Genomic DNA, 14747 nt, shown 5'->3' with positions numbered 1-14747 from the left:
TATGTGATGGTATAAAGATGATATTAATGATATCATTTAAGTAGAGATTTACCCACCAACAAATAATCACAAATACATCACCAAGTAAAAGATAAGAAGAGATGTATTTGTGGATTATTTATGCATATCTGTTGCGAGTGGAGAACCCACAATCTCACGTCTTTTTATTTTGTTTCCCACTTTATAATTCACTTTTTTTCCATACACCAAGTCAATTAAAAGATTGAGTTCATATAACTAATTACAATTTTTATATCCCAAAAATCAAACTGCCCAAAAACATTTTTTTTTATATATAGAAACCCAAGTTCCTCTTTCATATTCCTTTGAAGAATGGTTTGAGCATTGATGTTCCACTCTTTTTTGTCTCTTCCAAATCTTCATTTGTTTCTCCTAACAACCTGCCAAAAACATAACAAATATGTACACACTTATTAGTATAGATCATTCTGAGATTATTATTTATTATTGATCGATAGACTGTAACATGGAATCCTAACCTTTTGTACGTGTTTACGGATAACAGTTTAGAGATTTGGCTTCAATAATCTCTTAGGGTTTGTGAATTCATTCAGCATTTGCTTATATATGAGTCTTTGCCAATTGCTCCAAGCATTCTACATGCTACTTCCAGCAACTTCCCTGTTGATTAATGAAATAAAGAACTTTAATTATTAGGTAATGATCACAATCAATTAATTCCAATCGCAGTCTCCTGTCACTTAATTAAAAACTATTTCCGGAAATTAGACTTTAGAAAAAGCTAAAAGCCAATAATTTAACCAAATATAATAAATGAAAATTTGTAAACGTGTGAAGATGCTTTAGGACCGGTAATGTCGAAGAAGCTTCTAATGATTCTTTCTTATGTTTGATATACCTCACCAACCTTTACCTTTAGAACATGATCAATACCTTGAGTGACTAAGCGTTAATCACGTACTAAAAATCATAATTCTTTGATAACTTTGGTCACAAGTAAGTGAGTAAAACTACAAACTTCTATCCTCAAAACGATCATAATCATATTCATGTCAATTATCATGTGAAACCTAATTAGTCACGACGCTAATGATCAAACCATAGACACGCAACACAATCAATCAAACGTACCTCTTCTTGTCTGAACAACTTTCTTAACCGAACCACTCGGTTTCTTAACCGTCTCTTCTTCCACCTCAGGGAACAAGACACCATCAATCCCCTGAACCGAAATCCGACCGTCCGTGTAAATATCCGGATCGAACAAGTAAGCAGACCGGTCACCAGAACCGAACTTAACCGAACCATCAGCTTCCTTCGCCGCAACTTTATGAGGAAAACGCAGCGTTTCATACTTCACCTTCCCGAATCTCCTAACCGAGTTATACATACTCTCCTCCGTCTGATACTCCGGTATAATGTGGTAATACATTATCTGCTCCGGAGCCCCGGGCTCGCTCAACTGATCCGTCGTCAGTTTCGCCATAGCCTCGTCGTTGGGAGCTAGCACGGTGAGGACGTAGCCTTCCGACACCAACCGTCCCATCTCCGTCGCGAGCGACGTCAGGTTCACGAGAATATCCGCCATCTCGTTGTACCCGCCGTAGTGCAGCAGCGTGTGGATGAAATCTTTGACCTGAGCCTCGCCGTTGAAATGGTGACGTGGACCTCCGGGTCCCGGAGCCGGCGCCGGAGCTAGCGACGGACCTGGAGCCATGGCGGATTGGATCGGGAGAACCGGTGGAGATCCGGCGGGTACCGCGACGGCTGCGGCGGCGGATTTCTTGAGACGGTTTGTTCTCGGGTCGATCTCCGGAGCTCCTTCGGGTAACACGGCGGAGATTGACCGGAGGTTTCTCCGCCGGTTGAAATCTTCTTGCACCGAGCGAGGGATTAAAAGCCGTTCGATACCGTGGATCAACCCATCGGGTCGGGTCAAATTATCGGGTCGGGTTATCACGGCGGAGTTCACCAGTCTCTTCCCGTTACCTTTGGTTTTGCTCAAATGCAGCACTTGGTCGCGTCCTAGCGTGACGTGTTTGACCCGTCCGGTGCTCTCTTCGGGCCATTGGGTTGACCCGACCCGAGTGGGGATAATGTGGGACAAGAGCAGCGTCTGGAGAGACTTGAGGTTACCCGGTTGGAGCAAGAACCGTTTGAAATCCGGGTCAAGGTCACGCTCTAAGGCTTCGTTGCGAGGGGCAAAGATTGTGATATTGTGACGACCGACGGCGTCTTCTAGTGTTTGGAGGAGGAGAGCTTTCTCGACGAGCTCCGCGAGCTCGGTGTAACGAGAGTCGAGGAGAGCTACGAGGACTGAGTTTGAGTTGATTTGACCTCCAGACCCGGTTATGTTGTGGTGACCCGGTTCGAGACTTTGTGGCAAAGCCGATGCAGTGAGGAGGAGTAAGAAAGATACGATGGAGCAACCATAGATGCAGCGATCCATGGTGCTCAGATTGGGATTAATCTCTCTCTCTTGAAGGAATAAATTGAAAATGCCTTTTCTTGGAGGATATGCTGTTTATTCTTATTACTTGAATCGTCGGTTACCGAGAGTGGGTGTGAGAGACGGCCAAGAAAGAAGAAAGATAGAGATAGAGAGATGTGTGAATTTGGCTGGTGTCTGGTCTATGTTGTGTATCAAAACAGGTTTGGGTTTTCGGACAGGCTGGTGGTGGGAACCACACGGTGTCTGAAAATTTAATTATTTTAGATGACTTTGGCTTTCTTTAGGTCTTGCCTCGGCTCAGCTCGGCTTCCTTTACGTTTCAATAAACCTTTTGCATTATTTTCCGGCTAAATCTTTTGTATAATCATTGAATAAACACTACTTTTGTCTTTCTTAAAACTATATTAACAAAATAGTATTATTTCAGACTAAACATGGTCTGCTTATGTTATAACCCTTCACCTAAAATTTCTACTTAAGAAAGTGAATAACTAGTACTCATTTTGATCCGTAATAAAATGGTTATGCACAACAAATGAATGGTCAATTCATTATATTAATAAAAACATCAAAGAATTTAGTAGTCAGTATTAAATGGTTGTATTTGCAAGTCATAGTAATAGAGTTATTAATCTAGTCATGTACATAAGAAAATAATGGCAAATTGAATAAAACAAATGTAAAGTCTATGATAAAAAGTCATAGTAAAATAGAGTAGTTATGCCTTGAGCTAAACAGCTAGAGAACTATACTACACATGTTGCAAACATTACATTTTATTGATTATTAAAAATTAGTAAAACGTATAATCTGGTGGAGAGTGAAAGTGATGGTCTTTGAATTTTTCCTTAAGTCATGAATCTTTAATACAATAAGGACTAATACAATCAGTGAACTCATTAAAGAAGATAACAAAAGGAGAGTTAGTAAGTCATCTTCTATAAGTTAATGATAGTTATTGAAAGTGAGATTAAGAAATCAACCAAACATAAAAGGAAAAAGAAAAAAGAAAAAAGAAAGGACATATGAAGCTAAGAAGAAGCCGAGGAAAATGGAAACACACGTGGCTTGAGTTGGAGCTGTCGGTGTATGAACTAAAACAACCATCATTTATTTATATTTATTACACCTTTTTGGTTGCTACGTCAAAGTTCGTGAATCGTGTGATGTCCCACCTCAGTTATTACTTACCTGTTTCACCACGCGCTTCAACGAGGAGTGTGCATTCTCGCGTTTCGAATCAATAGTTTGAAACATTTTCGTTATTCCCGCGCTTATAGAAAAGATCGGCTTTTAAGGCCCGATCGAGTAATTGAAGTTTAGTTTCTATCAGGCCCGAGTTATCTTACTGCACTTGTTCTGGGCTGTATTAATGGGCCTAACTCACTGCTTTTTTTTTTCTCACAAACTCCCTGCTTTCTATTTTCTTTGTATCTCGTTGGATGTATAATCTTACTTCTGTAGCGTTTTGTTTCTGCGAAATTTATCATCAATAGAAGTTCAATGATGATATGTATGAACAAGACTAGAGTTTATCTTATATAAAAAAATATAATAATTTCCTCACTGATCACCATGTCAGTATATCTTCTATATTTAGTTTCAGCTCGCCCCCTAAAACAAATCTCAAAATGTACCTATGCCCCATATAATATATGATCCAAACTAAAATCAATGGTTATAGACGGTTTGGCTGTTCAGTATTTGTCAAAACAAAATATTTCCATGTGTTTTGTCACTATTCTGGATTCAAAAGAGCAGTTATTTCATTGAACTTAAAAACCATCTGAGAAATAAAGAATTGCACGAGATTTACCAAATAATGGAGTGGGGGAGGGAACAGACAGGACACACCAAAGCTGAATTAGTGAAGTCTAGCAAAGGACAATTGAAACACAAACAAAGAAGAAATAATGAGAGATGAAAGTGGAAAGAAGCCTAGTTTAGAGAGATGCAGAATGAGATAGTCGTGATAGCAACACCTGAATTTAATGCTAAACACTTATGAGTTAAAGTGATGTTTGTGGTCCTCACATCAGCCTATACAACACCTACACAATAATAAGAAAACCAAACCCTATAGGAAAAGGACAGCTTCATGATAGGCTTTCCTTTTGTTAACCCTAATCTATGTCTAACCCCTCCGCTGCTGTTTAAGTTTAACTCGTTATTCACTAATTGTATTAGGATTAAACACTCCAAATCAAAATCATTAACTAGATTATGTTGGTTTCACATCATTATCAACGGAGTAGTTGGCAAGATGTTTTTTCATCTACCAAATGATTATCGTGAGTTGCATAATTCAATACATCTTCTCATCATCTATGTCATGTCACCTTAATCGACAATCAGATTCCATTCGAATTTTGAAATTTTCATCTCTAATTATCACAAAATCCCACAACATTTGAAACCAATCTCACCACCAAAATATCAATCAATCAAATAAATCAATTAAGGCAAGACTCAAACTATGGTTTGCACACACACCACAACACAATCAAGAAAAAAGAAATACATATTAACAAGATGTCATTGCCAAAGGGCTCTCGGTGTCAACGCGGTCACCGTAGCTCCTCCTCCTCCTCCTCCTCCTCCTCCTCCTCCGCCTCTAATCGTTGAGTTACGAAACACTTCACCAAACGACGGTCTCGGCGATGGTGAAAGAGACTTCGAAACTCTCGGAGAAGAAACCGATTCTCTCTGCGATGGACTTCTCCAAAATCCAGCACCGTAAAACCTGTTCCACATCTCTTTCTCCAACGCCAACACCGCCTCGTCCTCTTCATCGGTCTCCTCATCCGTCGTCAGCTCAGCCGCAACCGCCGGCGATCTCCCGAAGTATTTAGGATCAAAGAAATCGTCCTCCTCCTCCTCCGAGACGTCGTTGCTATCCAACGGAAAGATAGCGAACTCCGAGTTCTGGAACACTCTCTGCATCATCCTCTCGCCTTTCCCGTCCGACGGCGGCAGCGGCGGGAGGACACCGTTCTTTACGAGCTGTTTACGGCGGTGACTGCGGATAGCGCGGCGGCAGATTCCGCGTGGGACTTTGTAGACGGCGAGGACGACGAGGTTGACTATTCCGCAAGGACAGCAGCACCACACGGCGGCGCAACTCGCCGTCGTACCGCCGCAGAACTCGGCGGGCGTTGATCCGCCGCACGTGGCGTTCGGAGACGGGGAGGAGAGGCTTCTCTGGAGCAGAGGATGTATCCGGTGATGACTACGAGATGGAGAAGACGAGGGAGTGTCTGACGGTTTCGTCTGCCTCGAGATGTGCTTCGGATCGTAACGTGACGTCATGTTCATACAAAGCTCAGGTGAAACGCAACACCACAAAATCTCTCCGGTGATGGCGAAGGGCGAAGGTCGTGGCCTTCAGACAATATGGAGAAAGTTGAGTGACTTGTAAACAAAAGAAAAAGACAGAAACCAAACCGGTAATTTAGGCGCGAGAAGTTTTGTAGCCAATCGTTTTGACTTCTGTACAATAAATTTTTTTTTCCGGTGGGGAAAATTCTCGGTGAGAGGTTGTCCGAAGTGGAAGGAGAGATGGGAAATGAAGAGAGATTGTTGAATAGCAAAGAAAGTCCAACAAGTTAATCTATTTGTTATCTTCAGGTTGGTGCTTTCTCTGTTAGTGTTGACACAGTAAACTATACAGTTGTCTTTTCTTATTTACCATTATCATGTTTTCTGGTTAGCTGTAAATACATTTGACCATAAAAATAGTTGTAAAAACATTTGACCACATAAAATAACTTCTTTTTGGGACTCTCGGAGTTGTTGTATGTTTCCTGTTAGAACTATAATATACATTGTTTTTAGAAAATTACATATCAATTGGAAAATATAGACTGTTAAAAGAAAAGAAAAATATATATAAGATGTTAAATGAATTTGTTTTTTCAGTGTTCTAAAAAAAAGAATTTGTTTATTCAGATTTCTTCTTTGTTGATATATCAGAAAGAAAAACAGAAGGAAAATATATCCTTGCTCTGTTAAAATTTTAAAATAAAATGAAAATAACATTTTGTTTGATAAATAATGATTAGCTTTAAATATCATAGATGCGTGTATCTATATCATCTGACAGTATCTGGATTAGACGTCATCTTCCGGCGCCGCTGTTAGATGTTGATTGGTTTGTTCTTGTTTTGTTTATACGTATCTTTGTTCTCGTCAACCAATTGATTTATTGTACGGATGTTTAAAATCACAAACCAAAAAATTGAATGTGGAATACCACTATTAATCGAAGAATCATAAAAAGAAATTTTAGATCAGTGCACAACTATTAAAAATTTTACATTTTAGTATTTTACCTATAAAATATTTTAAAATATAATTTAAAAATTGTTCAACCAGTTACATACTAGCAAATATCTTTGATTACAACTAAAAGTTATACTTCATCTATTTTATTATATATGTAATTTTATAAAAAAAATAAGAAAGTTATTACTTTTTATAAAGTATCATTTTGATATATAAACTAAACCAATCATAAATAAATCTATAAAATTGAATTGGTTATACTATATCTAATAAAAATAAAATTATCTAGAAATATAAAAAATACTTATATTTTAAACTTTTTATAATCTAAAACAGAAGGAATATTAAAATTTAAAATACAAAAATTTCATTTATTTTAAAACATCAAAACTTCTTTAAATTGTTAACTTTTTACATGTAAAAAAAAGCGAAACAAAGTGTGTGAAATGATCAGAGATGGCTAAAGAAAGTCAACACTTGTTGACGGGTTGACAAATCACATTTACAATCTTGTGTGATTGAACAGAAACTCAAATCCACAACACAAAATAAGAAAATCAAATCGGACGCTTATGGTCTGGTGGTAAAAGACGCACGATTGTGAATTATGCCGCCTAGATTCGAGTTCTGGTCATTATCGATAAAAGTTTGGTAAAAAATGTGGTCTTCTAGATGTCTTCGACGGTTTTTAGGCGAATGGTTATTAGGCGCAGTTTTTTGGCTCTGCGGTTCCATTTAGACGGGATACATATATCCATGAGAAGCAGTACCCTCCCCATATTTTCTATAAATTTCTGTTTGCTTTGTTGGGTTCCCTTCTGTTGCTAATATTCTCTAAGTATTAGAGATATGTTGGGCCGGAAGATATGTATCTTACGGACCAAGTCTGTGAAGCCCGTGAAACTCATGAAGACCCTCAAGACTAAAAGGAAAGACTTGAAGATCAAGTTAATCTCAAGATATTCTTAGCATATTTACATTAAGTGTTTAGGAAAGTTAGCATTATCTATTGATAACATTATGTTAATGTTAGTCATATATATATGCATCTTGTATTCTCATATTGATCGCAACACAATAATATATTCATATTATATTCTATTTTACATGGTATCAGAGCGGTCGATTTTTAGGGATCAAATTTAAAGCTTCCTCAAGTTTTAAAATTTGATGATTATGATCATTGGTGGTGTTGACGATGATCAAGAAGATGCCGAAGACGATCCAGATGATGATGACGTGAAGCAACGTACACTTGAAATAAGTTCACGTGATCTCTAGCTAATAGGGTTTGGTTTTATTAATTAAGCATGTTAGTGACTTTTGTTTCTAGACTACGTGCTAGTTTTTATTTTATTTTTACTAATGGTTTGGTTTTGGTGAGTGCAAGAGAATACAAGGATTTAAATAATGCTAAGGGTTTATGGTTTCACAAGGGTTATTGTTATCTAAGATTTTCTATAGTTTAGATTTTCTTAAGATGTTTATTGTTATTCCATAGTTTGGGATTTATTGGTTATAGTTTAACCATTACGGGGGAGTTCTAGTTGAACGCTCATATTTTTTTAGGTCAGTTTTTAGTCCGGTTTATGGACTGTCCAAGTTAAGGACGATTGTTTTTTGGAGCTGCAGTTGCGCCCACGGGATGTATTCCCATTGTCAAGACCAAAGAAGAGTTGAAGTTTTCATCCTCCTTGTCTAAGTTGAAGTTTATTCCCGAAGGAATCTACTGATTTTGTCTTCCTCGACATAGTGTCCACGACATACGTGGTCTGCTTTGTGATTGCAGATTTGCGTGTTGCATCCCACGTTTGTCGCGGGGGAGTATTAGAGATATGTTGGGCCGGAAGATATGTATCTTACGGACCAAGTCTGTGAAGCCCGTGAAACTCATGAAGACCCTCAAGACTAAAAGGAAAGACTTGAAGATCAAGTTAATCTCAAGATATTCTTAGCATATTTACATTAAGTGTTTAGGAAAGTTAGCATTATCTATTGATAACATTATGTTAATGTTAGTCATATATATATGCATCTTGTATTCTCTTATTAAACACAACACAATAATATATCATATTCTATTCTACTTTACACTAAGATTCTGACAGAAAGACATGAGACATGTAGTCAACCAAAACAAGTGGAGTGCATGCAAAAATAGCGCGAGGCATCTAAAGCATCAGTCGTGTGCTTTTTTCAGTTACCACCACGTGATTGAACTAATGAGGATGAAGAAGGTGAGCTTCATGAAGCAATTGTAGTTCACAAAGATGGTTCATTAGATCTTTTCTTGTGAATAATTGATTCAGTTTTTTGTATTTATTCAGTTCAATTATGTGGAGCATCTAAGATTTTTCAAGGACCAGCAACACATTGGTTCTGAACCAGGATAGACAGTTTATCGAAAGACCGTACCAGGAATGGTTCAGTTTTTTTATTCTGTCTTTATCTAAAATTTATACATTTTTAAATCTCACGGTTCAATTTAAGTCATTAAAAAAAGAAATTAAAGTCATTTTCTACTATTGACCCAAAAAAAAAGTCATTTTCTACTTCACCCACGCAATCTCAATGGCACATCTGTATTTCTATAGATATGAGTTTATGACAGCTTGATTCCAACAAAATCTACTTAACATTTCCTAATTTAGCATACATCAAGTAGGAATAGGAAATGGTTCAGAAAAGAGGAAATAAGATGGAGTGGAGAAGGATAAGCAATAGACAATAGCAGTAGAAGAAAGAGGGGTAAACGACACCGTAAAGCATTCTCACATTCATTATCTTTCATAAATTCCAGAAGATTATGAAATTGATTTCAGATCTGAATCTTGTTTTGTACTTACTTGCACTTACGAATTGACTGGAGATTTTATGCGAAGTATAGCACGTTTGAGACCAGTCATGAAAAAAACAATGTCACCAAATGCAAATATTTCATAACTAACATGTCACTAAAATATTTAGGGAAAACAAAACCTTAGCACTATATAGAATGACTTTTACGTATATACAGAGACGTTAACCACACAAACAACGATGACCACAGACGTTTAGTCGTTTACATTTTTCAAATATGACGACCCAAAATCATGTTCACCATGTCCTTTAATTTTTTTCTGGTTGTAAAATCATGTTCACCAAGTCTATGATGAACGTTAATTATAATTTGGTCTGATTCGATACTTCGGTTATTCCCTATATATTAAAAGAGATGCATTCGTAATTAATGCGTTAACACTATATTTTATGAATATGCTGAAGTGTCGTCTTCACAATCGTTTGACATTTAATGCATTCACACACTAAATCTTTAACTACATTTGAGACAATTTAATGTGTTCGCATTCTATTTTTTTTAATAAGCTCTTTTGGTTCATACATTTTCAACATTTGTAATACTCTCTCTGTTTTTTAAAGATTCATGTTCTAGGAAAAAAATTTGTTTTAAAAAGATACATTTTTTACCTTTTCAATGTATTATTTAATGAAAATCTGTTAACTTCAAGAAAATTAATTTTGTTTATTGGATTTTTATTGGTTAAAGATTATGAAAAATTGTTATTCACAAAAATCAATGCATTTTTAATGTGATTTCTTAATATATGTGAAAAGTCTAGAATATGTATCTTTAAAAAACAGAGGGAGTAGTAAACTAAAATTATTTAAAATTCTCTTTGTACAACTACTGAGTAATATTATTTAAAAAAAAAATCATTAAGATTTGCATTAGCTGAAATGGTGGAGTGAAAATATTTTAAAAATTGAAAATTTCATATTTAACTTGGTTTTTTGAAAAGAGACATGTGACAATGCTATACTCCAAGTGTATAGATTGTTTTAAAATGTTACATTTGGTAACTGTGATATCAGATAGCCTCTACACAACTCATGAAGGTCTCTTTCCAAGCTCTTCTCGGGTCAATGAAAATTTTTTTTACTGTTGGGTTCTTTAGAAAAACTTGACAAGATTAAGAGGAAGAGACATATTGGTGAGAACGATGATGATGATGATGATGATGATGATGATGATGATGATGATGATGATGATGATGATGATGATGATGATGATGATGTAATTCTAAACCATGTTTTATGGTCGTGTCCATGAATGGTTGATGGTCTGAGCGAGAGTAACTATAAGGAATTTCTTTGGGGAGGTGATTGCACCGAAAATTTTCTAAAGCAATCGAAGTTAAAGATAAGTGGTTAACTTCTAATGATATTTTCGTATGTGATTATTTAAATTTAATGTGTTTTGTTTACCGTTTTAGATGATCATAAGATCACATGAAAGACCTGATGCAAGATCAAATCGAGAAAACATGGGAAACATGCTATGTGTCTACTCACATCAACATTAATCAAAATTTACATTATTAAAATTAATAAAAACTAATTTCTATGAATATAAATATACAACTTTTTATATTATGTCTAAGTTCAAACAACAAAAACAATCTTAGATTAACTTATATAAAATACAAAATCTTAAAATTTCACCATTATTGTTTGTACAAACAATACAAATAATATTGTATGTCTTTTTTCTTAAACTATTATTTATATTTTATTTGATTTTGCAAGCATTTAGAAATTTAAAAATGAAACCATTGGTTCGACATAAGAACGGTCGAAAACTGATATAAAATGAAGCCAAACAAATATAATAGTTTTAGGTTTATCACCGAAAATGAAAAACCTCGATCACTTCAACCGAATAAACTAAATAAATATGGATTTACAATGGTATTTATATTTTAGGAGGCTAAAAAAATAACGTAATACGAACGAATATCCAGATTAAACACATATAATGTCTTTTTATCTTAAAAAGTAGGACTTGGCAAAATATCGAGAACTGAAGAACCGATCCAAAACCGAACCGAAAATCAGGGTCCCGAACTCGATCAGATACGGGGTAAATAATCGAGTGGTTCCTAAATTGATTTATCCGAAGAACCGGTACTCAACCCGATCCGAACCGAAAACAGAATGAGTGTCCGAAGATTTCTGAAATGTAAATATATATTTAAAAATATTATTTATAATTATATGTATACGTATTTTAAAAATTAATATTAAAATTTTAAATTAAATATATTAATTATTTTGTGTATTTTCAGATAAAATATGATAGTCTGTATAGAAAAAAAACGTATCTAATGAGTAATTTTAGTTATTTTTTAGTACATTTGAATAGTTTGGATACAAAATATCCGAATCGAATCGGGTAATATGGTTACTTTGAGTATGAACTAGTTTAGATATATTAGTTATTCGGTTATTTTAAGATTCTTTTACATCAAAACCGAACCTACTCGAACTGATAGGACTCGACTCGAACCCGACTCGGATACCTGAATGCTCATGCCTATTAAAAAGATAATAAAATCAATAATTTCATTCCGTGCAAGGCACGGATTATTACCTAGTTTAGTATGAAAGTCTATAGCTGATTTATTTTTGGGAAATGTGTAGCTAATTATTTTAATTATTTATTTCAAGGCATATAGATTTTTATTTTGAAAATAATTGTTTTTTTATATAGAGCCAGTTTGGTTCACCTAGTTTAATTTATTGTAGGGTGGAATTTAGCGACCGGTTAACCAAAGTTTTTTTTTCTGGACAAATGGTTAACTAAAGTTTGAAAAGGTTTGGATAGGCGGCCACGCCTGAATCAAAATCACGGATTATGGGCTTCAAGTGTGATCTAGATCAAAGTTTAGGCCCAATTAGGCTGTATACATTTGTTAACTATTTATATAGAGTAGGCCTAAATCACCTTTTTCGTTTTTGTTTCTTCTTCACATATGTATAAAATGTGTGTGCGGTTTCTTGATTTTATAATTAATTAAAATTTGTGTGTGTTTCTCAAGTTTATGGGTGCAAAATGGGTCGGTTCCTACAGGATTTAATTATTTAAATGATTTGAGTGGAAGGTTATCAACATGGAATAATCAAGTATAAAAAAACAGATCAACTATACATGTTGCAAAAAAAGCAAGTGTATGAAGAACAATATTATAAGGGAAAAAGTAAGAACCATAAAGAAAAACGAGTAGGAAGTTTAAGCTAAATTGTCATATAGTGATGAACCGTTCCTTTTGGTCGGTCTCTTCCGACCAATCCGACGTGAATATTGACGTCCTTTTTCTGACCAGCCTTACGTTTCATGAGAAGACCCACGTTCCGGTCACATTGATCTCCTTCGTTTAGGAATTAGCCACGCACTACGTTTTTTCTTTTTTGCTTGGTCACAGCCACGCACAACGTTTTGTTTGAATTTGTTAACAAAAGTTTGTTTTATGAATGGTCAACGAAAAAGTATGTCTAAGAAAATCCTATAAAAGAAAAAGTTTAAATGATCAATCGGAATACAACTTGTACAAGAAATTCCCGATTTCTAAGATGGAACTCAATTAGTTGTTCTTACTCAGTTATTCCACAACTGCTTTAACATTTGACAATCTACTCATACTGTATGTATATTTACTAAGACGCATTAAAATATTTTATTCATTTTGGTTATAAAATTTTCCACTATGTTTCCATTTCATATAGATATAGTTTACACACGTGATAGTTATGAAAAGTCAAAATAACTATGAAAACTGAAGTTATCTTGAGCTGTTTCCTTCTGGATGGCCCCTAATATATATATGTGCTGCATTGCTAGTAGGAAAGTTTGAAGTTACTTCCAAACATCAGTACAAGCTCATCCAATACTCTTCCGGCTTCTAGATATAAACCACAGTGGTCTCGAATCATGTTTCATGATCAGAGAAAACTGCATAATTCTACTCTTTTTTTTTAACTATTACAAATACCAAAATTCAATGTTCTCAGAGTTAGTACATGACCGGATATGATAAAGGGTGGTTGAGATGTTGCAGCAGATGTTCAGACATGCAAAGTGCAAACACATCAAAGGGAAAATTTTGTATATCACTAGTCACTACTGTTTTTGCCAACCACTAGTTACTCCTTATATATATATATATATAGATACGGAAATTGTGTGTTTTACTGTTGCTTCAGCTATGAAAATATTAGATTCACTAATTTCGTTTTCTATCATCAATGTAGTTACAACAATGCATATATATGTATATATAACGGAATAATGGTTTAACCAATTATTTTTTATGGATCATCGAGTAATCTATATATCCAAACAAAAAATCGCAAAATTAAAGGTAATACCCTTAAATCTAGTACGACAGAAAATTGTTACGTTATAGTGATAAGTTATCTTGTCACGTTTAAAGATACGAAAATGAAAAACGAAATATGCTATATGTTTGTAAAAAATGAGAAAGGAATATGCTATCTATGAAGTAGAGATTTGTGCAGAACTCAGAATGAAATCTCGATCATACATTCATGTTATATTCTTGGAATAATGCTTAGATATAGTGCAAGCAAAATGAAAAAAAAACAAGAATGTGTTTTGCAAATCGTAAAGTTAGAACAAAATAAAAAGAATGGACGAGACGACCATTGTTAAAAAATAGATTTTGCACCTAAACTCGTCTAACACCTTTTTAACTTACAAATTAATGGTTTTATAGAGATTGACTCGTCCATTTAATAAACCTCCAAATTCTCACGCTTCTTCTTCATGCCTACCATTTTTCAAATTTTCAAATATCATATCATCAATTCATCGGAGTCATAGTCATATTACTGCCATTGTTATGATCACCTTATTTTAGTATAAATTTTGTTAAAATTTTAGATACAGAATAATATGAATCACTTTCCATAAAAAGTATATTTGATCCTAGGCGTATGAATACTCTATTAAGAAAATAATTTAGTGTAATCTATAAGAATTGGTTACAAGTTCTTTTCTGTAGCATTTATCACTTATCAGCCATATGATGATAAGTATCATTATCTTATATGTTTAATTTATCAATTATCATTGACTTATCATCATAATTCAAATTGGGAGCACCTTAGTTTGACCAAGACTGAGAGAATTCACATGAAAGCAACTTCGAATGACAATTTCCCGATAATA

The 14747-nt window shown here is 34.8% G+C and overlaps 2 protein-coding genes across 2 annotated transcripts; both read right to left on the bottom strand.

Annotated features, from left to right (window-relative positions):
• Positions 1–211: 211 nt before the first annotated feature.
• On the bottom strand, positions 212–2609 carry LOC108809266 (fasciclin-like arabinogalactan protein 18). The gene is made up of 3 exons (XM_018581412.2): positions 1114–2609; positions 501–642; positions 212–401 (listed from the first exon to the last, which is right to left on the bottom strand). Exons 1-2 carry the CDS (start codon positions 2429–2431, stop codon positions 572–574), a joined length of 1389 nt encoding a protein of 462 aa, XP_018436914.2. The 5' UTR covers positions 2432–2609; the 3' UTR covers positions 212–401; positions 501–571.
• A 2247-nt stretch (positions 2610–4856) lies between these two features.
• LOC108811585 (uncharacterized) lies at positions 4857–6003 on the bottom strand. The gene has a single exon (XM_018583648.2). The coding sequence runs from the start codon at positions 5747–5749 to the stop codon at positions 4970–4972; it is 780 nt and encodes a 259-aa protein (XP_018439150.2). The 5' UTR covers positions 5750–6003; the 3' UTR covers positions 4857–4969.
• Between the last annotated feature and the right edge of the window lie 8744 nt (positions 6004–14747).

Source organism: Raphanus sativus, chromosome 6 (assembly GCF_000801105.2).
Source record: "Raphanus sativus cultivar WK10039 chromosome 6, ASM80110v3, whole genome shotgun sequence".
Classification (NCBI taxonomy): domain Eukaryota; kingdom Viridiplantae; phylum Streptophyta; class Magnoliopsida; order Brassicales; family Brassicaceae; genus Raphanus; species Raphanus sativus.
This window is presented reverse-complemented; position numbering and strand designations above follow the sequence as displayed.